The following is a 25,606-nucleotide window of genomic DNA, read 5'->3' on the forward strand; positions in this document are numbered from 1 at the left end:
GAGTGATTCAAGCTCACTGATTTTCGGCTTACTAGGTATATACTACTTATGCTACACCCTATACAGGGTGTTGCAAAAAGGGTATACTAAGCCGAAACCTACATGTGCAGCATGATATACCTAAGCCAGAAACTGAAATCAGAATTTGAAAATTCGCGAAAAAAAATATTAATTTTCCATAGAAACGTTGTTGGTCACGTGACTTTTACTATGGAAAATTAATTTTTTTTTCGCGAATTTCCAAATTCTGATTTCAGTTTCGGGCTTAGATAGGTATACCATGCTGCACATGTAGGTTTCGGCTTAGTATACCAATTTTGCAACATCCTGTATACACTGACTTAGTAACCGATGTAAAACATTATTCCAAGTGAAATCTAACTATGCTACAGAGCACAGAGCAAACAACTATTGCCTACGCTAGTCACATTTATAATTCAATGCTACATAATACATATATTAAGTAGGTATATAGGTATTATTTGTGTGTCTATTTCAAACTGAGTCACAATAAAACCTTATCTTTATACTACCTAACAATGCCCTGGAATCAGAAGTGAGACAACTGGATTACAAATGTACGCATTAAAATGAGCAGAACATTATTTCCATATTAAATGACAAAGTACCAGAAAGCCTTTACGCTATAGCAGGAACAGCTTTCGTTAAATTTATAGCGTCTGCGATAAAAGACATTTACATTAAAGAAAGTACTTAGGTATGGATATTTTGTTTAATAGAGCAGGTAGGGAGATATTTAGATGATTATTTGAGTCATTTTAAAAAATCAAGATCAAGTCTCAAAACTCAGCCAAGTCAAGTAAGTTAAATATTTTACGCGGTTTTTGATGAGTTTAATATTAATAGATTTTAAACTTTATGCATCACCAGACAGGTCCCTAAATAGGTACTTGTACTGTATTTAAAGTTTCACCATGGAATTTAATTAATTATAACAATAACATGAACATGAACATTAAAATATTTCCTCACATTATCCGATAGCGATATACGCTTATGAACAAGAGGGTTGCTCTACCTTGATATAAAACTACGGAACTAGAGCTGTCATGCAATCGGCACATTTTATACCATGAGATAGAGTTGTGGTTAGGTTACTTCGAAACTTGGTCGTAACCTAGAGTCACCCCTCAGACTGGCTCAGGGTATTCCTTTGTGAGCTTCTGCTGTGTTTAGCTCATATTTTTCTACTTGAGCGAGTCCTACACTACAAGTTTCTTTCTGACATACCTACCAAGCGTAATAATTTACATAAAGCACAATTTATACATTATGGGAAACATGCAGAATCCTCTAACAATCACAAATTTGAAGGATTAAACATAAGAATTAAATCACAGTTTGATTAGCCGCACCCTAATCATTATCAGTTTCGTTAACAGGAAATCACACACCATAACCGAGTCATACCGACACCGGACAAATGGAAATAGACACGCCATTAAACTTGCATATTAAAAGGAATGTAAATATTGATCCTTATAGCGTAAACGAGGCACGTTCTATTCCTGCAGGATATCCCCTTCGCTAGTTCCCTCCCGCGCCGCACCGCGCGCACACGTCGCGTCAGTGAGGATGCAGTTCCAATTTTAAAAATCCAGAGATTTTATTCCTTTTTTCGCGAGTGGTTTAGTGGCCAGTGCGGGCGTTTTGTGTTTGAAGTTTTTGAAGTGTGCGGTTGGATTATACCTTATTTTGGTGTATTTTATTTTGTTGGAGCTGTAGCGTGGTTTTCTTTGTACTTTTAATAGGAGTTCTGAAGTTTTTTTCTTACAGAATTTTCTTTTCTTCCGGCTCTTTACTTTTTATAGGGCTTAAAAAATGTATTTTAAAATTTGGAATATTCATTTTGAAGTTTTACGTTGTATTCCATAATTTCCTCTTTTGGCTAATGCAGGAGCCTTGTCACTGGACTTTACGAGCAGACATTTACGACGAGGGTTGCTAATGTGGCTATGCCAATTAATCTTTACTTGCACACCAGATTCTGCATTATGCTATCACACCGTTCCGTTTTCTTGCCAATAACATTACCTACTTTTAACAAATGAACTTAAATAAAATAAAAATAAAGATTCAGTAAGTTTAGTGCCAATTTTTATTTTTTTTTCATATTCGGTTATCTAACCGACATGGATTAATTTATAAATTAAACGTCATCTCTATATAAAATTCATGACAGATGTGTCAAAAGTTAACCACTACTCCCTGGTTATGCTCTAACCGAGAATGGAGAAATTGGCACTTAGAGTGACAATCTAAAATTCGATCCAATTAATTCCAGATCCAATTAAACAATTAATCCTCCCACTACATAATACTACTTAACTACAGTAGTAAATCACGCCCAGGTGAACTCCTAATTAGAACTAGACTGAGACGCTAGTAATTAGCTATTTACCCCAAGGAAATTGTGTCTTGGATAAATTAATTATTGATGCTCCCTCTATAGGTACCTGGATGTAGATGAGCTCTATAGGTAGAGACTAGAGGTTAGGGTTTGAAATTTATACTGTCAAAATATATTAAACCTCCTCTGCTGCGAAAAGTGGGTGGCTCGCTTGTGAGCCACCTCTGACTACCCCTTCGGGGATACCAGTCTTGAGTGCATAAATATGTACAGTATTGTGCAAATTAATGTGAACACAAGTGAATATTTGAAAAAAATACACTTATTAGTTCTAAAATTTAAAAAACAGAGATATATTTATACAATTTTAGTTATTTTAATAGAAAATGTGTCCTTCTTGGCTTTTATAACTGCTTCATCACGTTTTGGCATAGAATCGACATGATTTTAACAGTTTTCTGATATTTACTGGTCTAAAAAACTTGTATGGATTACAGCCACAATTATTTTAGTTTTTCTTGTGCAATCCGTTTTACGAAGTCTAACTTTCACGATGGCCCACTTATTTTCAATGGGATTAAGTGCTGATGAGTTCTCTGGCCATCCAAAGGCATGATATCTTGTTGTTCTTGAAATATTTGAGCATAATCTTGGACACGTGGCATGGAGGCGAAATTTGTTGAATAACTTATTGACCGTTAGCATCAACTTTTCTTAGTTTGGGGCTGTATTTCTTATATAGGTACCGGATGACTTGTGCCCATCGAAGGGATGATGTACTCGCTAAAATACAGTGACTTGCTAGAACGGAGATTAGAAGTTGAACTAAGAAAAATTGATGATAACGGTCAATAAGTTTTTCAACAAAATTCGCCTCCATGCCACGTGTCCAAGATTATGCTCAAATATTTCAAGAACAACAAGATATCATGCCTTTGGATGGCCAGAGAACTCATCAGCACTTAATCCCATTGAAAATAAGTGGGCCATCGTGAAAGTTAGACTTCGTAAAACGGATTGCACAAGAAAAACTAAAATAATTGTGGCTGTAATCCATACAAGTTTTTTAGACCAGTAAATATCAGAAAACTGTTAAAATCATGTCGATTCTATGCCAAAACGTGATGAAGCAGTTATAAAAGCCAAGAAGGACACATTTTCTATTAAAATAACTAAAATTGTATCAATATATCTCTGTTTTTTAAATTTTAGAACTAATAAGTGTATTTTTTTCAAATATTCACTCGTGTTCACATTTATTTGCACAATACTGTACATATTTATGCACTCAAGACTGGTATCCCCGAAGGGGTAGTCAGAGGTGGCTCACAAGCGAGCCACCCACTTTTCGCAGCACATTTGTACTCACGTGATACCGATTACTTACAATTAATTGCAATGCACGGGTGCACGGTGAAGTACCTAATTGGGGCGATACTCGTGAGACGATGTGAGTGTCGTATTTAATTAAATATTTGTGAAACTTTGAAAGTTACCATTCTAACGATGAGTTATGAATATTATTATATTATGTTGAGAAGATAGTATTTTTTCAGTTGGAAAATTTTATATCGCAATGATCTATATTCTATTACAGACAAATGCAATACAAATTTGAGACCGTTATTTAACATTTAACCAGTAAACGTGATACGAACTTACAATGTATGGTTCTTACGGTTTATTATTATTATATATACCTACCTTCATAAATACCGAGGTTAAAAGTACCTACCTTAACAAGTAAAATTACTCTTACATTCAATGCAATCCCAACAGATCCAATAATCCTACTCAGATTTTCAATACGATCTTATTATGACTATGCGTCGATGGTGAGAATATTCCTTGGAAATATCGGGAAATTCCGATAACAAAGCTGCTGGATATGAAATGCGATGCATTTCTTGGCATTTCGATTGCATTTCGCGAGACGAAACCATTCTGTAGGAATAACTCCATAAAAATAATAAACCAGATCACTTTTCCTATAGAGGAGAGCTATAAACCGAAACAAAAACATAAAATAAATCTTGTATTTTCTCGAGTAAGTAATTTAATTTTATTTATATATACACTTTTTTGCACACAAAAAACAATTTTTACACGGAAGCATTTTAAAAATTTGAACACAGCTAATAATTTGGCACCAAGGCGGACTTATTGCTAAAAATAATTAATTTAATCTTCGGCGTAGGTACCTAGATCAAAAATGATGGATTCTAATATGGATGGATGGCACAAAATTTTATTTTAGCTAAGTGTATAGGCATTTCATCGTATTTTTGTAATAAAAAAAATGCTAAATGAGCATTACATCCGAATTCCTTTGTAGAGACCTTGTAGGTCACTCTGTCTTACGAAAAACTAAGCCTCTATCTTAGCTCGTCGTATTTAACTTACCTATTGCATGACAGCTTTCGATAGTTCGTTCGTCTTCGCAGTCTTCGGTCTAGCTAAAGTAAACTACTTACTACTACTTTTACTACTAATTCTAGCTATTATGCAAGCAAACGCTTCTACTGCGCTAACGACACAAAATAAGTATATTAGAAAGTATTATAAATAAATTAATAAATATATTACATATTATGGCTTAGCAGCTAAGCAGCTCTTCTTCGTGAAGCTAGAGTGACCCTGGAGAACTCAGATGCAGCTGTGAACGGAAAAAAAGAGCTCATTTTCTTTTTTTTTAAACTCGCTAAAGGATTTTCAATTTAAATTAGAATGAGCTAGATTTTTATCACTCTGTTAAATCTATCCTTTATTGTTTTTGTGAAACATGAACTCTTAGTGCCAAAATATGAGATAGTCCTGAGGTAGTCTGTATCTTTATAGAGCGTGGTTTTCAGTGTCCAGTTCTGTTAGTAGGTTAACTAGTTACCTCGAATTTAAATTAAATTTTAATTAGGCTCATAGATACTTAAAATTTAACATTAAATTACTAAAATTTTTATATCGTTTTACGTACTATCCGTATCCACCCTTCTTGACTTTGAAGAATTTCTCAAAATATCGGCCACTTCGTCTTCAATCACCGTTGCCGTTCGAACGACTTTCATCTATTTCTGTTACCAAATGGACCGCCCGTGTTTGTAAACACTTTTGATTCATTTCACTCGTTGAAACGTTAACAAGTTGAATCAACAGACCTAATTGTCGGCTTAGATTAGAAGGCGTTAAAAAATAAATAATTATGATGACAATAATTTAATTAAGAGTAGGTTAAACTTTTTCGGGGGAATGTCGGGAAAGGGAATCTTTAAGTTAAAACGGAAGAAGTTGACTGTTGATTTCAATATTGTAATAATTATCACATTTTAATATAATATAACAATAATTTAAGTGGCTATATTTATAAATTATACCTAATTATTAATTATTATATAAGTTATGACTTATGCATGACTTATGACACAAAATGGAAGAAAACAACATTAAATTAACTTAACATCCGGTAGCAATACCGATGCGTTCATTTTATTTTTAAACTGAATTAAAAGATTGAAATAGTGTTGCCCATTGTATGTATTTATTTAAACATTAAGTAAAGCAAAGCTTACGTCGTCTGATATTGTGATGGCCTGAAGCGAGATGCGTCGAGCGTCCTATATTTCAAAAAAGAAAACTCGGTTTGGAAGACATTTTAATAATGCCATAATTTCAGTTTCCAGTGCCAAGGGAACTCCTCAACAGTGAGATGTCTTAAGCAGTCGTGTTACCAATTTAGAAAGTTTCCTCAGCATGACGTGATGTGTGTCCCTCGACTCGCACATCGTGACTCAGGCAAATTACGCCGTCCGTGATTAATGCATACTATTCCTGTGTGTACCCTTCACCCAGTGGTTCTTTCCTTTGTTTGAGGACGCCAAGTTCTAATGGATTGGATGTGTCAAGTTGAACAGTCCACGAGTTTGTTCCAGCTAAGCCTGAGTTATGCGCTGAACGTGTGAGTAGTTCGCACAGACTTTCGAGTGTCTCGTTCGTACTCAGTGATTGAGTGCCGCAGGAGTTACTAATTTCTCACCAAGACTGCACATATATTTTAATATCTTATGGCATATCTGAGCTACAGCTACATTTCTACCATGTAACTAATAAAAACGGTACTATACTGTTTACAATTACATAACTATAACTATACTATCATGTACATAGATTCGATTGAACCTTAATCCATCACAGTATTGACGACAACCACGCTACAGGTCAACAAACCAATGCTATAAGTTCTAGACCACGTGTTTTATACTTTTATGGTGTGCTGTGCGGAAGTTGTGAGACGTGTGTTATGAGGTTTTGACTGCTTCACGCCAGAGCCGTGAATGGTGATTCAGCGAGAAACGTCACGACGTGAAGCCATCGCAATGCTGACGACAGAAGCGGACCTTTGTGAGTGGATAAGCTTATGCACTTAAAGTTAGAACGTGTAGGGCTTATATGTTTGTTGTTCAAGAGTCTCAGCGAACGTACATTGAGATATTTTCAGGGTGGTATATTCCGGCTTGGTCTTGCGTGACTCGTGATGTATTGTTGTAATGCCAGATAACACCAATCAATTATTTAACTCGTGTCCCATTTAAGTCGATATTATAAATTGCCACAGCCACTGAAAATAATAATGGGTTTACAATAACATAATTAAGTATATCATTTTGAAACCCTCCACACACAGAATTTCTTAACAGAGCTTAGTTAATTAATTAATGTGATTATTCTGTATCCATATCATGTCAGGATAGGGTGTCCGTAATCCGCACACGCTTGGATTACCGATGTTTCAATATGGCGGACTATTTTTGTTAATTCCAGCATTGTCATCCACACTGATTGGTTTAATCTCCCCAAATTTCCGTTCCAGTTGTTCCACAACGAGTTAAATAACATTGATTCGTTAAAATGGTAAAATAGGTAATAACCTATAAATTTAATGACACCCAATTCACTGTTTATACTAGGTATGTAGTTTTAGTAGTAGTTTTGAAGAGAATGGCGAAGCGGACTGCAATTTGCATTAAAATTAATTAATCAATAAGATTAATGTCGCAGCTTTTCCCTTTACTGATCATTTGACCCGAACTCTTTGATGTCGTTTCAAAGTGTAATAGCAGACGTGTGTATGTCAGTTCCTAGACTTGCGGTAAGCCAAGGAGTGAGCTACAAATGTCTATCAGAAAACCACAGCGACCAGATAATATATAATATCCTACCTATGTAAGAAGTAACTGAATCCATGAATATACTCCACTTATTTTGGTACTGGAGTCAGAGAGAGTGAGTGATATTATAGGTACCTACAGGGTGAAATTTATTAGTAGTTACAATCCCGTTCCGTTGACAGGTGAATGTATCCTGTCATAATAAGCAACACTTACTATAAAACTTCTATAAAACCAACCCTGAAATAATTTATGACGCCACAGTAATTTGCTATCTAATAATATTGTATTTCTTTATTTCCAGGTCCGCGCCATGGAGCAGCGGCTGTGCGATTGGCCGGCGGGCACTGACGGTGCTCCGCGCGCCATCTCGCGTCTCGAGGGACAGATCGAGGAGCAAGTTAGTGTTCTTGTTCCTTCTCTAGGTTATTATTTTTAAAAAGCTTTATAAGCTGCAATAGCTGGCTGAAAACTTCACATGCAGCTACCGCAAATTTTTATCCAATGCAGATTAATGTTATAAGCTATTAATTGTAATTTAAATAATTATACAAGATATACAAAATTTTAAACATAAATTTATTCAGATAGAATAGAACAACACAACACATCACTACAAGTACAAATATTTTCAAATGAAAAATTATGAACGCATCCGTTTTTCGTGACGTCACAACCGGTTTTGACTTTTATTAAACGTAAACGTCAAACGTCAAACCTACGTCACACACTAACGAAAGTTTTGTTTGTTGTTATGATTTTTTCGTGTAAAAATTATTAAAAACATACGCATCTGTGTTATGTAGATTTTATGAATTAAACAGCAACTTAAATAGTGAAATTTAGCCCATCCATAATGAACTTCGGACTTTCCGAGAGTGTTTTCGAGTGCTTTTACCAACAAACTTAAGTTGCGAGGGTAACTTAAACTTTTACAAGTGACACAATAATTATTGGAGAAAATGCAGGTACTTACTTAAAATATTTTTCCCCTTCTTATCTCTATACCCGCAAAAACCACACATTCCTATATTTTTCATAAAATATCAAAACCGTAGAAATTCCAACTGGATTCCAAAGACAGGGCGCGTATGTTGAAAACGGACGGTCAATACCACTGTTATTTTCACTGTGGTCCTAATCTAAGCTGTCGAGCTACGAACTGAAGGTCTGGCTCCAGAGATCCCCATCTTTCCTCTTCCCTTCTTTGACATAGTACTGCCAAGTCTCTCAATTGCGTCTTTTTGTTGTAAAACTCGCTAATTTCACTAAACTGATGATCTCCTATTCATATAATTAGCAAAATGCTGACCACTATCTCTATTACCATCACTAATCATTAAATCATTTTATTACCTATCCTTCAACTCAACTCGCACCCGCTGTGGGTGCCGCTGTGGCACATCCTAAAACCGTCCCGTTGGTTCCAGAAGCAGCTGCGCCTGCAAGACGCGAAGCAGGTGGAGGCGAAGGCGGCGCGGATCAAGGAGTGGGTCACGAACAAGCTGCGCGAGCTCGAGCAGCAGAACCAGCAGCTGAGGGAGCAGAACGACCGCTGCAACCAGCAGTTGGAGCTGCTGAGGAACCATATAGCCGCGCAGGGGACTAGGAACTCTGCGGTAAGGGTTTGACTGTGAATTTGGCTAATAGAGAAGAAGATTTATTTAGGTGGTAGAATGAATATGCATTGGCGCAAAGGTTGGGAAAAAAACATTCAAACAAAATATTTAGAGAAGAATGAAAAGAATGCTGTTTCTGGCAGTATGTATGTACAAGATATTATTGATTTCTAGTATGTAGAGAAATAAGTTATACATTATTAATCTACAAAGCCACAATTAATACATATACCATTCAGTTCATTTGATCATCTTATGTACTTACATCTTTTATCAAACAAATTACAAAATACATGGCTTGTTATGCTCACTATGTCACTGGCTTATTGCAAAGTATGTAAAAGCCAAATAATTTATGTATACTTACTATAAAACTCAAAGTGAAGCAGCCATAATTTAAGAAGTATGCAAACTCATTACATATTTCATTAATATCTCAAAGCAGCAGCATAAAAATATGTTGACTACTAACTTTTAATCAACATAAAAAGCCTGCACTACAGTTAAAACTTTTCCAATATTTTCAAACTAATCAGTCAAGTTTCCAACTTCAAACGTGGTTATGAACAAAAAAATCAATCAGTTCATAATAATCCTCAGTTTCTACCGTCTCGAGCGAGCCTGTCTCTCGAAGTGAGGGAGGACGGCCCTCGAGCCACCTCCAGCTTGGCGGCTAACCGACGCCGGTCGGAGAGCCTCGAAGGGCCACAGGTAGACTTGATGTTGTAGAGCAATTTGTGATGTTTATTTGCTCTAAACCTGCCAGTTTCCATAATTTTTTTCTCTGTCTCTTTTGTCTCTGCTATTGAAGTTAGTGAGTTTCGGTTTCAGTGTCTATGCTATTAAAGTCTGTGAGTTTCATTTGTTCAGCTCTTTTATTGATTGCCTGAGGATTTGCGTTCTACTCGTATGCCGTTTTTAATTAACAGAAGAATACTTCTAAAAATCAAACCTACTTTTTATTAATTAAATAGAATCTTCTCTATGTTGCTTCTTATGTTTGACTCTAACTTGCACTGTGTAGGTCGAAATACTTCTTCTATCAATATATATTAGATTAGCTAACATTTTAATGATTTCCGTTATCAGTGGCACTATTTCATAATTTTAATTAAACTTGAACTTGAGTATTGACAGTCAATGTTCAATTGCATTTTTGTTGTTGTAATATAACTAATATTAGATTTTTAAAAACCTAGGGAAATCTTATAAATTTCCAATAAGTTACTTCTACTTGTTATCTTATTTCATTTCAAAATTATCTTATATTCAACACAAAAAGATAAACAATTATTCAATTATAATTGAAAGTCTTTTGTCTATCATATTCTTCCTAATCTTAGCCCTTTCTCTTATACAACAGAGGTTTTAGAACAAAAGCCTGACATGACCCCTATACAAAGTTATATCTCTTTTTTTGGCAAACATCAACATAATCCACCACTCTCTAAAAATTTACCTTGTGACAACCCAACTAAACCCCACACCTTACCTCCACAGCTACCACTAAACTCCACGGAACCCCACTACAGCACCCCGGTGCGGCACAGACGGAACCTGTCCATCGGGACCACAAACTTGACCACCACCCCGCCAGCTAATCCAGTCAACCTCAACACCATGAATAGAACCATGGATGAACGGACCACGGCCAGTTTACTGGCTGACGATTTGGCTGTGAGTTTTGTTTTGTTATTTTGACTAAATATATGAATATTGTTACGAGTTATTTTAATATAATAGACATAGGTTAGAAGGCTTTACTAACCTATATGTATTGTATTTTGAATGTACTTTGATAATAATGTACTTACTTACCTCTACTAGGCATATTTTAATATCAGCTACTGGTGATTGGTTGTCCGTGTTTTGCAAATTGATTAAATAGTTAATAATTATACTGATTAGTAAAATGACATGATGCTAGATTTCATTCTTTTCAAAACTATAGAAAGATACACACATTTATTTAATTACTAGATAGAGCTCCATAAGTACCACTGAATCTCACCTAAATAACTTTCCACAGGCCGCAGTAGAAAACCTAGTAGTACTACCGACGACCCCCGCCACATCGACCGATGGTGACACGACCCACGACTACGCAGAAATATACACGCCTAGCAGAGGTATACTTACGTTTGAATTACGGTGTGGTGTGGTAACGCTAAGCTTGGCTTCGGTGATGGTAACTGGTATCGTGTGGTATACAAACGATGACCACTAATAGTGTCTTAACAATAGTGTCATAACATATTGTCGTTTTAGCGGTCATGTTTCGTGTATTATATTATACGTATTTGTAAGTAGGGACAGCTAATTCGCTGTATATCGTCACTTAAACATAATGTGAAGAGTGAAGAGCAGATATCAGTTTTTTACGCAGCAGTATCAATTAGTATGTTACCCGAAATTTCTAAGATTCCATTTATCTCAATATAGTGAGACATGTTTATAAAACAGTAAAATACCTCTACTATTCAAGTTAATTATCAAAAGAATACTTATTTATGTGGTTTACTCTACTTCCAAAGCTTATACTACCTCCTTTTGCGCAAAAGCTACTATTGCCTTAAACCGCTCATTCACATTGCCCACAAAACTAAACCATCCCTTCACCCAGGCTCTTACCACTCCCTAGAGCGCACTCCAGCCTGGTCGGAGGCGGGCGTGGTGGTGCAGGGCTCGCGCGGGTCTAGCGAGGAGAGCGTGGGAGACCCCCGGCGGCCCCCCACGCCGCCGCTGCACCGCCTGCCGAGCTGGGAGGCTAAGATTTACCAGGTGAGATTGATAGCTTCTTCTATTATGTTTACCTATTCTGCAAATCAGGAAAAAAATATAATCTGCTGCAAAGCGTATTTTGAAATAAAATTTGAAACCTATAAATAAATAATAAAGAGTCGTGAACTAATACGATCTACTTATCTAAAATAGAACGGTCACTATAGGTTCTAATTAAGTATTATTTTTGTTACCTTTGTAGCCTTATTTTCTTTTCGTGTCGAAGGCAAACAATAACTAAACTAAGGTTTGTCACCGTGGTGTAGATTGGTTAATCAGTTTAGCGTCATTCGCTAACTCCTGGTTCGTCATACGTATATATTACTATTATTAGTTTGGTTTCGTACATTCCCCACTAATCTCCCCTATACCTCCACAGGTGGCAGACGACGGCCTGCAACAGTCAGTAGAAGAGCAATTAGGCGAGGCGCCGAGCGCGCGGCCCGTGCACGAGTCGACTAGCTACCAGGACATGTCCGTGCCCGTCTACGCCACGGTTAAGGGGGTATGTGAAGTCAAAGTGAAACTAGCTTGTTATAAAACATAGACTAAAGTTGCGGTTTAAGGCTGCCGTCAGTTGGTGGACACCAGCAGAGACAGAACGCCTGCGAAACTTTATGCGAATGAATGAAGCCAATAATTGACCATTAGAATTGCACGAATGGAGTTTTTATACAATTTCGTTAACTCTGGTATGCATTGAAATCGCCCAAAGATAATACGTAACTGGCACAAGCGATAAAGCACTTAATGCCGCGCTACGTTTGAATTGACCCTAAGAATCAGTTCTCAGTAGCTTTAACAAAAATAAAATAAATTCAGCACTCCGTAAAATTAAATGTAAAAAGTAAGGTACTCGAGAATATACAAATACTCATTCGATGTCATATCGCAACATCCAAATACCTTAATACCAATGTCATACGTTTTTTGTTACATCATAACTAAAACCCCTTATTTTCTTCATTCAGCGCGCGAGTCAGATCCGCTCGATGCCGTTCACGGGCGAATCGTCGGACGACTCGTCCGACGGCGAGGACTCGATGGGCGTCACGGTGCACAACACGCCCAACCACGTCTTCAGTGAGTATACTTACATTTATGAAAACTAGGAGTAAAAAAGTAGCGGTATAAATTGTCTATGGAAGCTCATGAAGGAAAGTAGGTACTTAGATTACTGTGTACATGAACATCCAAGACATAGGGTTATTGCCATAATCGCAGGTTGGCAGGCGAATTCTTAAGACCTATCACTCAACACAAGCAATCCACACCCAAAAAAGTATGCAATTATTCAACATTTAGGTACTAAATAAAAACAAAATGCTATCACAAGATTTTTGTTTTATATTTTGGAATAAAACCACAATTGACCCCTCTTTTTCCCCTCCACAGCCGCACAACAAATGCCTCTATCCATCAACAACGTGAACCTAACCTGCATACTGCCGGCCAACATGCAGGACACGCACGCACGCGCGTCCAGCACGCACTGCAGCTCGTCCGACGCTAGTTTAGGTATTGTACTAGATATATGTATACAGGGTGTGGCAAAAAGGGTATACTAAGCCGAAACCTACATGTGCAGCATGTTATAGGTATCTATCACTGAGTTGCAGAAAGGATCTTTAAGTTAATGTCGGCATTAAATGTATTGTTGCCTTGCTTTGACAGTATACGGACAGAAAGAGACAGACATAGATTTAATGTCGACATTAGCTTAAAGTCCCTTTCTGCAACTCGGCATTAGCCCGAAAATGAAATCAGCCTTTTTGCAACACCCTGTACTATTATACAACAGTGGAGAGCTAAAGCTAATGTATTTGTTACCGGAGAGACGTGGTGACGTAACGGATAAGGTCTCGTACTCTAATTTGAGAGGCTGAGTGTTGAAATCCTGGCATGCACCAATGAATACAATTTATGTACAAACGTACCACGAAAACATCTTGAAGAAACTTTCACATCTAGATTCTACATATTACCCTGTAAGGGTGTAAGGGCAGACGGGTGATACATACAAGATTATAAACATAATTCATTGTACTAATTCCGAAATTGCGACACGTTTTGTAACTTATCATGCGAGCAAAAATGTGTATTCACCAAAATTTTTGTGGCTAGCTTTCGAGACACATCTAACTACCCCTTACGGGATAACAGTCGTGTGAATATGCATTCGAATTTAAGTGGTGTTAAATCAAGTTATTTATTCTTTTCTAGGCGCCAGCAGTCCGTCCAAAAGTGTCAATACCAGCTCCAGTCTGAGTCCAGCGAAGAGATCGAGTAGCGGCTCACCGACCAGGCATAAACATACACGTGAGTATTATATGATTTTCAACATCCAGCATGGGACCAACTGGGGGGTAGGAAAAACAACATACCTCCGAGTATAAGCAGACTGTATCAGACGCCAGTTTGAATGTGAAATATGAATTTTTATTCACGATCTTATTATTTGTTTATATGAATACGAGCTACGGCAGTGTTTTGCTTCTCTTTCACTATTCTTTTCAATAATGGGTAAACTCTGATCAAAACAATAGACCAGGAAATATAGGTTTGTTTTTCTAAACCATTGTTTATATCCATCTTCCATTTTAAAATCAATAACATTTCTGTATCAAGCTAAATCTTCAATTTCATTTCATTTCAAACGAGTGATCTTAATAGTGCATTTCTTGGTTAAAGTTTTCAAATTCTTCTAAATTAGGAAAAAAATACTTTTACATTTGGCCATTTTTTGTAAATATGTTTGGCTGGCGTGCGAACCTCCTGAATCCTAAACACTCTTACAATACTCTTGATAAGGATGTCCATCGATTCCCTGAAGTACTTTGGCGTAGACACCACACTAAAAGACGGAATAAAAAACGAGTGATCAGCTTTTGCGTTCTATTACGATATAAGACACTTTTTACAGGTACTTATGTGGTTACCAATTTAAAATTAGTGCTATAAATGTGAATTTCAGAGTGATTTTATGTTAGTCAAAAATAACATGATGAGTGTTTAATAATATAATTTATAACCTAATTTGGTTTTTCCTATACTGTTCCCGATGAAGGATGCCGGCTGGCACTAAACTTATCATCTATTCTAGCAAAATTATAGGTTGATTGGATAATAAAATGTTCAGACTCCATTCGCCCCATTCTATACCGCATTAAGCTCAAGTGTTTAACAAAAAAAGGAGAAAAAAAATACCGTATTTAACCGCAAAATCATCATCTGTTATTCCACCCACAGACACATCCTTCGAGTCCGGCATGTCGGACGACTACGCGATCCCGCCCGACGCCTTATCCTGCGACACTAGCGCCTCCCCGTCGCTGCCGTCGCTCGGGCGCGCGCAACACGCGGACTCGCCGCGCCGCCACGACGCACTGGAGAAGAGCGGCCATCTTGCCAAGCTGGGCGGGAAGCTCAAGACTTGGAGGAAGCGATGGTTAGTAGTAGAGATGCCACGAATATTCGGCAACTATTCGGTATTCGGCCTATTCGGCCAGTTTTTTCAGTATTCGGTATTCGGCCGAATAGTGCGTACTATTCGGGCCGAATACCGAATAGTAAATCATGTAAAAAATTACTTGTTATTTTAATAAAAATTGTGTATTTATTTCCAAACACAACATTTTAGTACTTAAAATTAATCAGTAGTAAGTTGTGCTGGATAAAAACGAGCATTTCAGCATTTGGTAGCCCACGATTGCGCTTTTCATTGTAACCATCCTCAGAAAATAACCTCTCACTATAAACGCTACTTCCAGATGAAGAAAGATAAGTTATTACAAATTTCAAAAGGTTCGGGTATTGTTTTTTGTTTGCTGACCACCACTTGTAAGGATCGGACATCCGATCTAGGCGAACTATTATCAAATAAAAATTCAACTCGTTTGCCACAGCATTCTGCCTCCTAATAATTAGCATTTCTCATATAATCTGTAGCGACTTCTTCAAAGCAGTTCCAGGAACAAAAAAAACAGGTTGTAGCGCCGAATATTCGGCGGCCGAATATTCAGCGCTTCGGCCGGCAGCGTCGCCGAATATTCGGTATTCGGTATTCGGCCAATTCACTATTCGTGGCAACACTAGTTAGTAGTGTATATGTGTCGCAGTAAGATAGTTATAGCCGTAATATAGTTATATCCCTAGGGATATGATTATATACCAGAACCTAGTTATACGAGAGCGATTCATTACTATCTCACTAGGAATATAGTTATAAAACGGACCAAGTTTAGTGATATAGTTATATTACTAGATCAAGTTTAGTGAAATAGCTATTTGAACCAACCTCGCATTCTTAAACCCTTGAGAGCCGAGCGAAGCGAGGCCACATAAACCAACCCCGCATTTGCGTGAGCATGAGCGAAGCGAGGCAATACAAACTAAACCGGCATTTCCTAAACCGTAAAGAGCCGAGCGAAGCGAGGCCATATAAACCAACCTCGCATTCTTAAACCCTTGAGAGCCGAGCGAAGCGAGGCAATACATACTGAACCCACAATTCCTAAACCTCAAGAGCCGAGCGAAGTGAGGCCATATATCTCAACCCAGCATTCTCTAAAGCCTAACCTTACCGGCATTTTCTAAACCATAAATTGCAGAGCAAAGCGATGCCGTACATCTCAATCCTGCATACCTTGAAGCCTAGAGAGCTAAACGCAGCGAGGCAATACTAACCTTACCGGCATTTTCTAAACTCTAAAGAGCCGAGTGAAGAGATGCAATACAAACCAATCCGGCACTTTCTAAACCCCAAAGAGCCGATTTGGAAAGTGCCAGTTAATTTTGTATTGCCTCGGTTCTTTTAGCTTCAGGGTATGCAGGATTGAGGTGTTTGGCCTCGCTTCGCTCGGTACTCTAGGTTTTAAGGAATACGGTGCAGAAAATGCCGGTAAGGTTAGGCTTTAGATAATGCTGGGTTGAGATATATGGCCTCACTTCGCTCGGCTCTCAAGGTTTAAGGAAATGCGGGGTTGGTTTATGTGGCCTCGCTTCGCTCGGCTCTTTACGGTTTAGGAAATGGCGGTTTAGTTTGTATTGCCTCGCTTCGCTCGGCTCGGCCTCGTTTCACTCGGCTATCTACAGGTTGTTGCAAAAGTAGTAGAGTAAGCCGAAAGGGGGTGACCCAGGAGTTCATTATGAACGTATAACAACGGTCACCCATATTTGACTTACAATCCACTTTTCCGACGAATTCTATCTTAGTGTAGTACTTACCTTTTTTATTATAAATTATCATAACTGCATTATAAATGATCCCTATCTCTTCCAGGTTCGTGCTCAAAAACGGCACTCTCTCATACTGGAAGTCGCAGTGGGACGTGGCGCGCAAGCCTGCGGGGCAGGTGGGGCTGGGCGAGGCGTGCCGCATCTCCCGCAACGAGGGCGCCGCCACGTTCGAGATCTACACGGGCGCGCGCACGTACTACCTCGCCGCCGACAGCGCCGCCGCCATGGACGACTGGATCCGGGTGCTGCAGGTCAGTCACGATCTCATTGTTGTCAACAATGTGGAGAAACACAGGATTCAGGGTCGGCTGTTTTTGGTGTTTCATCGAAATCGGTTCAGCCGTACTAGATAGACTAGTGTCTAGATAGACACTAGTCTATTTTTAGTACAGATGTACTATCTGTAGCAACCACAAAATAGTGATAAAAACAAAATTATCAAAATCGGTTCAGCCGTACGCAATAGATTCTTATCCATCTGTGGAAGCCATAAAATCGCGGTAAAAAACAAATTTATCAATAATTAAATCGGTTCAGCTATTGGAACACCCTGTATGTCCGTATCAGCCATAAAATAAATAGGTAAAAATAAATTTTATCAAAATTGGTCAACTCACTCGGTCGGTACTACCTCACCGCCGACAGCGCCGCCACTATGGACGACTGGATCCGGGTCTTGCGGGTACATTCATAAATGGTATACTGGGCCTGTTGGACAATGTCTGGATAATGGCTGCCTGTGGGATAACAGACATGCTGTACTGTCTAAAACTTAGTAACAGAGAGTGACAACATCTCGCCAAAATTGTACTAATAAAAAATTATTATATAGTGGCCAAACTGTAGCGCCGCGTTTCAGATAGTTTTAATGTTTCATCAAAATTGGATCAGCCAGGGTAAACTACTAGAACTAAACTATCTGTTGCCATAAACTTTCGACTCGGTTGCACCAATACTGTTGTTTTTAGCTCTAATTATAGCCATATTTCATCCAACTTTACTCAGCTGTACTAAACTATTAGTCTTTGGTTCCGCAACGTAAAGACCAACAACAATTTACCTCTAACATTCCTTTATCTTATTTCAGAATGTCCAACGCAGAAACGCAACCAAACTCCTACTAAGCAAAGAGGACAACAAGCCCACGATCCAGGGCTGGTTGACCAAGGTCAAGAACGGCCACGCCAAGAAGAGCTGGTGTGTGCTCATTGGCAAGATGTTCCTGTACTTCAAGAGTCCGGGAGACCAGGTTAGTGCATTAGAATAAAAACTTAGAAACTACCTACACATATAAAATTACTTTATTACATAATACTTATATTATAAGGCGCAATTAGTGGCGTCAAAGGGTCGTCTGTCAAGGATCACGCACATTATGTCGCGCCATCCACATTTTGTGGCTCGAATCGAATATAATTTTAGTATGGACTATCACCGGGCCATACCTTCATATAAAATTCATATAATTCGGACTTCCTTTCGCGCTGCAGTCAATATCGTAGACATAGCGCTGGCTGACTGGGTTAAACCCGCATCATATATGTATAGACTTTTGAATAACATACATACATATGCTCACGCCTGTCTCCCAGAGGGGTAGGCAGAGACTATGGGTCTCTACATGCCACGATCCTGACATACTTCTTTCGCTTCCCCCACATTCATTAGTCTCTTCATACACGCACCTCGGTTTCAGAAACTCCTTAATAAAAGTGCTCCTTTGTGTATTATCTAAAACCCCATATATCTTTCCCCAGAACCCCATAGGCCAGATAAACATGCGCGACGCGCGAGTAGAAGACGTAGAACATTCATCCGACTCCGACTCTGAGGAGAAAAGCGACGAGGCGCGCGGCCACCTCACCGCCGCCATCTACCCGCAGCACCAGGTAACCGCGGTCAGTCTATGTATATATATTTAGCATGACTAGATTAGAATACCTAGGTATTATAGGTCGAAATGGACTCAATATTCAAACCGCGCGACGCCATTGACGCGCGCTACGCCGCGCGCTCGCTATTCGTCTGTTGCAAGGATGCGCTCCGAATCCTCGCTTTTCATTCGTTCGTTAATGCGGCATGAACAAGATGGCCGCCATTTTGTTTCTTTCATTATTACACAGTCCGCGTTGTATTAACTCCTATAGGCTTACAATATGCTTTAATCGACCTGCTTCCGTGGAATGGCATTTTTATCGACGTAGATAAAGACGTTTATCCACGTCGATAACGGACCCGTGCAACGGGTATGTATTACGAATGCGATATAGTAACATTTTATCTACATTGATATCGGACCCGTGCAGCGGCGACAGTAAGCTAGAGACTCATGTAGCAATGTCGTGCAACACTCGTCCGACTCGGCCTCCTCTGAGAAGGGGACGAGGCGCCCGGCACCTCACCGCCGCCGTCTACCCGCAGCACCAGGCAACCGCGGTCAGTCACAGTACATGTACATATTTAGCATGACTAGATTACTATAGCTATACCTACAGGTATTTTAACGCCCAAACGGAGGCAGCATAATCTTCGTTACATTCAAACCGCGCGACGCTATTCGTCTATTACAAGGACTCGCTTCGAATCCTCTCTTTTCAATCGTTCATAAAGGCGATATGAACACAATGGCCGACCTGATCCCGCAGCATGGATTTTTATCGACTTGGATAAATTTGTTTTATGCTAGTCCCAACAAACACATCCCGGTATTTATCACGAATCGCAATATACCTAGTTCCCTTTATCTACGTCGATATCGGACCCATGCAGCGGAGACAGTAAGCTAGTGACACACATGTAGCAATGTCGTGGAACACTCGTCCGACTCGGCCTCCTCTGAGAAGGGGACGAGGCGCGCGGCCCCTCCCCGCCGCCGTCTGCCCGCAGCACCAGGTCACCGCGGTCAGTCACAGTACATGTACAATGTACATATTTAGCATGACTAGGCTACTGTAGTGCAGAAGTACAAGGCATCTTAGTAACTTGATAAATAATGGAGCAAGTCGGTAGCGGACTACAAGAGGTTGAAGGAGACGACGTCACGCAACAGAACTAATGGTTTCTGTGCGATTCTTTGCTTGAACGAGATGCATTCGGGAGTTTTGGTATAAAGAGAAGCCTTTGTATTAATCCAGGATGTTGACTTACTACTTTAACCCGTGGAAAGTAACGAACATCCATCCATCAATTCTTAGAAACTTCCAACTTATTAGGAGGATTATTACCTTTATCAAGAACGACGCAATTTTACAACTAATCAAAATACTCCCATAAATAATTTCCATTATTTACCTTTCAGGGCCCAACCTACCTTCTCTTCGAGACCAAAGCCGACAAGGACGCGTGGCTGTACCAGCTGACGGTGGTGAGCGGCGGCGGCCTGCCGCAGGGCACGCACTTCGAGCAGCTGGTGCAGAAACTCATGGAGACTGATGGTGATCCTAGTGAGTGTTCTTCTTCTTAGCCTTATGAGCCGGCTTGGTCATTGCCATTAACGTGTATTGATGCGATTGCCAGTTGATAACGATGCTTTTGAATATGAAAGTGGCGGACTCAGTCGTTCTATCTCGTATTCTCTCTATTTGTAAGTCTGGTCAATGCTAGAGTTAGAGTTAGCCGTCGCAACCAGAAAATGGCAACCGTTTCATAACTTCGAATACATAACTATTATAGAGGATCACATTATGCAAAATTTCACAAACCTAAGTTGATGAAATTTTGCATAATGTGATCCTCTCTAATAATACTATCGTAAAAGTGACATTATATATCTTTCGTTTCAGATTGTGTGCTGTGGAGGCATCCGACGTTGCTATACTCTAAGGAAAATATAACTTCGCCACTGACATCGCTCAACTCCGAAGCGTTACAGGCAGAAGCATTGAAATTATTCAAGGTAACATCCTAAAAATCACATTATTTTACCTGAAACTTTCAGGTCCTGGTTCTATGTTATGTATTTGTTGATTCGAATATGAATATTCACAAATAATGCATGTCTTAATACGTGCCTCCCAATTCCCCCAAAAGTTTGAAGGAGATACCTGAACTGTAACATCTTTTACAAAATCCTTATAGCATCGCATCCACCCTTTGTACAACATATTTGTGAATTAAATAATAAAACAAACAAATTTCCGTTTTCCAGTGCGTCCAACTGTTCATGTCAGTCTGCGTCGAGCAAGCGGGCATAGACTATCACGTAGTCCTCGCCCAAAACGCGCTGCAACAGTGTCTCGAAGTGCCCGAGCTTCAGGACGAACTAGTCGCCTGCCTCTGCCGCCAGACGGCGCCACACACGCACACCAAACACGGGGTCCAGGTAACCCCCACTAGGGTTAAAACCCCGAAACCCGGGGTCTCGACCCCGCTGTCGTTGCGACGGAAAGCGACCCCGTCGTTGCGAGATAGCTTAACGCAGCCTAAAGCGAGCAAGCTTAAGAATGTAAGTCGAGTTTTTGTTTCGTTTTTTTCTGTGGCGCTCCTATGAAAAGATTTAGTAATTTGACACAGATACATTTAATTAAAAAAAAACTTTTAATATTTTAAACTTGTATAAAATACATTAAATACAAGACTGTCAAAGTAAATATTTTAGTTCACGAGCTCAGGAGCGTCACAGATTTATATTTTATGTTGCGTCCCTGAAATGGTGAATACTTTTTCGAAAAATAAAGTGTTCACTATTTTATCAATAAAAAATAAGCATGGCTTTTATGTTACTTAACGTGCAGCGGCAGTACTAAAAGCGTCAATGTATTCTGATTTACATTAGAACCAAAGATAAAATAGTACTACGATCCATTTAAGTAAGTATGTTATGTAAGAAAGTAAAAATAAAGGCATTTTCTTTTGAATAAAAACTATTGACGCTAAAACTTCATCCAAATTACATTTATTGATGGGTGAGCTAGCTTGTTTTATATTCGTAGTAGTATTTTTTCTATGTACTGTGCTATCGAAGGAACCTTTAACCATTTAACCAAGCATTTACATGAAAATAAAACTGCTCTCATCCCTGAAAGAGATCTCTATACCTTCTGATAGTATCAGTAATCCATTTAAAACATACATTTATCAGACTACTACATAAAATCATGATGTAATAAAAACATATCCAATAATGTATAGACCAAAATTTATTTATGAATTCATGTTTTTATGCGAAAGTTTGAAACCAATCTGCCTAAAAACAAAGTTGTAGTAAGATACAACTATTTGTCATCTTTGCCAACATAAATCTACGTAACACACATTTACATGATCTTATTGTTATATTAAATGTTATTAAAACTCAGCAACTGAACTGCTTTATATTCGCAACAGCTTATGCTGGGCTGTTTCGCTTGGCGCTTTTCTCATATGTCATCTCATTTATCACTTAAATATAATCACATTATCACCATATATCTTTTATATCTATCACATTCTGCCTTGCACAACTGGCGTAGCAAATATATTAACCCGTATATAACCCTTATATAACTATTGTGCTCCTGTTGATAAACTAAAAACTTTTTAGTTAACATCTTAGAGCACAATATTTTATGCAGTAATATAGTGAAATGGTATAACAAATGTAAATATACACTAACAACCCATTAATGTGACGTCATATAGTCCGCTTTCTGTGTGCATTTAAAATGTATATAAAAAAAGCTTTTACCGTGTTTGATCAATTTGGAATTGTGGATGTGATTAACATTACTATATTGGCTTCTTCAAGTAGACACTGGCGACTAAATTTAAGAAAAAAAACTCTATGGTTAAACGAAACAAGGTTTTATTCCAACTTGATCGGAAGTTCTGGCAACATTGCGGTACAACTAATGAGAAAATAAATTAAGAACGCAAGATTCGAATTTTTGAATTTACAAAAGCGTTCTCGGTTTTTGAATGTTGCCATAACAAAATGAATTTTTATATAAATGGTGGTTGTTTTTCAAATGGAATGTTGGTGTACATTTTGCCCCAGTTTTTTTGTTACTTTCAAAGTTTTCTCCTTCTGTGAATGCCCCCGACCCATAGATTTAGGGAATGATATTTTTATATTTATTCATTATTTCTTGACTGTCATAGAAGCCACCTGGCCCTTAGCACTGTAATCTTCCTTTGTAATGCAAGGTTGACATACTGTTGCAAGTTCCTAGATGTTATAGTTATTTCGATGTACAAATATAATCATTATTTTATACTCTCTGGTGATGGAAAACCTGAAGCATCAGAAAAGAGGTAAGCTTAGCCTGTTTTCTGGGATTATTTAAGTTTACACTGCTGCCTATTATGTCAAGACTTTAAAATTGATTTAAAGATTTTTGTTTCACTGTGTTGGCCATAATTATGTTTACCAAACCAACTAAGTAGTAATATATGTTTGTTAATACTTTGTATACTTACATAAAAGTATATGTATTAATAATTGGCTATGAATTCTAAAATTTTAAAAAAAGATCATTTTACTCGTTGTATTTTATGTATAATAAGCAGCATGTAAACCATAAACATGAATAGAAAGTAAAGTTGTGGTCCACTAACTAAACACACTTTCCACTTCTCTGTGTACAATACTAAATATAGGGTTTAGCACTGGAATAGTTGTCTTAAAACATATTGGTACTTATGTAAATTACAAAGGGTTTCGGTGGGTATCATTCACAAATTCATCTATTCACACAATACACTCATATATATGGGATAGAGCATTCAATAAGTAGTCTATAAAATACACTCTTTATTCGCGTATACGCACCTGCACTAATTCATTGGGATATACGATATAAATACACAACTTTCATAAAAAATCGTCTCACATGGTACATTAAATTAGACCTTCTTTAAGCACCAATAAAGCATTACCTGCTTTTCAAAGTCATATTGTGTCATATCTGCTAATAGTAACCAGAGTAAATACCTACAATATATTTGTTAAACAAACTTACTCCTTTGACATATTAAATTCCATGGTCTAAAATTTAGGTCTATAGAACTCCCATTGTAGTCTCAAGGGCAATTATCGCCTTCATAATTGGCAGTTCAGACCCAAGGGTTTCTTGTACCTCCCCCACAGAAAATAGAATAGGCCACACACACACTGTTATCAACATTAGTTTTTTAAGGGTTTTACGGCCCTGGTATCTGTTACTTTTGAGCCTCTCAACTTAGTATCAACAGTAGGTACATAACATTAAATTCCATGCTCTAATGTTAGGTTCAATTTAGGTTTATAGAACTCCCATTGTAGGAAATAGTCGTCTACATAATAGGCCACACACTACAATCCACATAACTACTACCACACAAAAGCCCCCGACTACGTAACTGGTTGCGGCAACACCAACATTTCATTTGCAGCAACTGCTACTCTGCGCCACCCAGTCGCTGTTCACTTGCGACTCGGCGGTGGCGGCGGCGGGCGGCGGCGAGGCCGACGGCGCCGCGCACGCCGCGGGCTCGCCCTCTTCTGTGCAGGTAATGTTAATTTGGCAGCATTCTGAGCATCACTTACACGCAAGAAGAAGACTACGTAATCAGGCTGTTTTTAACATCATGCGGAATTGATCACGCACACGTTCATACAATTCATTGTAACGCGTGGAATATGCACGCGAGACACGGGAAAATGGTGTGCCATCCCGTGCGTGGCCCAGCGTGGATGGAAGTTGAGATGGTACAGTCATGCGCCTAATTGACTATAATGATTCGTGTTAGTATTGAGAATTCGTATTTTTTTCTGGACACATCTGTTGGTGCTTATACCAGGACTTGTACCAGGAGACCAGGGCACAATTTTGGCTCTCTTGACGTTCACTAGCGCTCAACATGGTGGTGATGGTGACGAGTGGGTAAATATTTGCCCCCAGGGCACAATGCTCCTGTGATGCTTTTATAGTCACGATGCTATATATCGAATGATGGTATCAAATATCTGAACTTACAATATGAGCAGCAGTAATCTGTAGCTTGTAACTGTACACCACCGTAGTGAATGTACTAAGGTATATTTATTCTTTCAATATCGTTCATGGATACGCAAAAAAGAAGAAATGAAACATGAAGAAGCACTCTTAGTTAAAAATTATAGCAGTTTGTATTATACCTTTAGCTCTAGTCTAGATTAAACACTTTCTGTTCAAATGAAACATTGCAATGTGATATCAATAAATTAATCCACAGTTAATTCAATATGTTTTTAGGTATGTTATTTTAATTTTACACACAACTGTTTTAACCATAGATTTTTTGTTTCTTAGTCACTGTAGAAGCCAGTAGTATGTTAATTTACACACAAGTTTTTATTTTCATTTACTAACTACAGGAGATATCAAGCTATATCCATATCATATGAGAAAGGCAAAAAGTGTTAAAATACTATGTACTATGATTACTAAATACTACAAAATTTTGCCCCTATAAATTTCTGTTCTGTTCTGATTCTGACA

General features: G+C 38.4%; 1 protein-coding gene across 1 annotated transcript in view; it reads left to right on the forward strand.

Annotated features, from left to right (window-relative positions):
• Window positions 1–25,606, forward strand: part of LOC105390498 (uncharacterized protein CG43867) — a 96,484-nt gene that overhangs the window by 58,911 nt on the left and 11,967 nt on the right. Inside the window, exons 3-20 of the mRNA XM_048627201.1 lie at window positions 7,835–7,930; window positions 8,961–9,149; window positions 9,750–9,860; window positions 10,650–10,826; window positions 11,179–11,278; window positions 11,791–11,930; window positions 12,310–12,435; window positions 12,902–13,013; window positions 13,326–13,448; window positions 14,154–14,249; window positions 15,180–15,378; window positions 17,212–17,419; window positions 18,256–18,417; window positions 18,926–19,066; window positions 20,467–20,611; window positions 20,951–21,063; window positions 21,316–21,612; window positions 24,519–24,635. Coding sequence (XP_048483158.1) covers window positions 7,835–7,930; window positions 8,961–9,149; window positions 9,750–9,860; window positions 10,650–10,826; window positions 11,179–11,278; window positions 11,791–11,930; window positions 12,310–12,435; window positions 12,902–13,013; window positions 13,326–13,448; window positions 14,154–14,249; window positions 15,180–15,378; window positions 17,212–17,419; window positions 18,256–18,417; window positions 18,926–19,066; window positions 20,467–20,611; window positions 20,951–21,063; window positions 21,316–21,612; window positions 24,519–24,635 — 2,652 coding nt within the window. The remainder of the gene's footprint in view (window positions 1–7,834; window positions 7,931–8,960; window positions 9,150–9,749; window positions 9,861–10,649; window positions 10,827–11,178; window positions 11,279–11,790; window positions 11,931–12,309; window positions 12,436–12,901; window positions 13,014–13,325; window positions 13,449–14,153; window positions 14,250–15,179; window positions 15,379–17,211; window positions 17,420–18,255; window positions 18,418–18,925; window positions 19,067–20,466; window positions 20,612–20,950; window positions 21,064–21,315; window positions 21,613–24,518; window positions 24,636–25,606) is intronic.

This window comes from Plutella xylostella, chromosome 18, assembly GCF_932276165.1.
Source record: "Plutella xylostella chromosome 18, ilPluXylo3.1, whole genome shotgun sequence".
NCBI classification, from domain to species: Eukaryota; Metazoa; Arthropoda; class Insecta; order Lepidoptera; family Plutellidae; genus Plutella; species Plutella xylostella.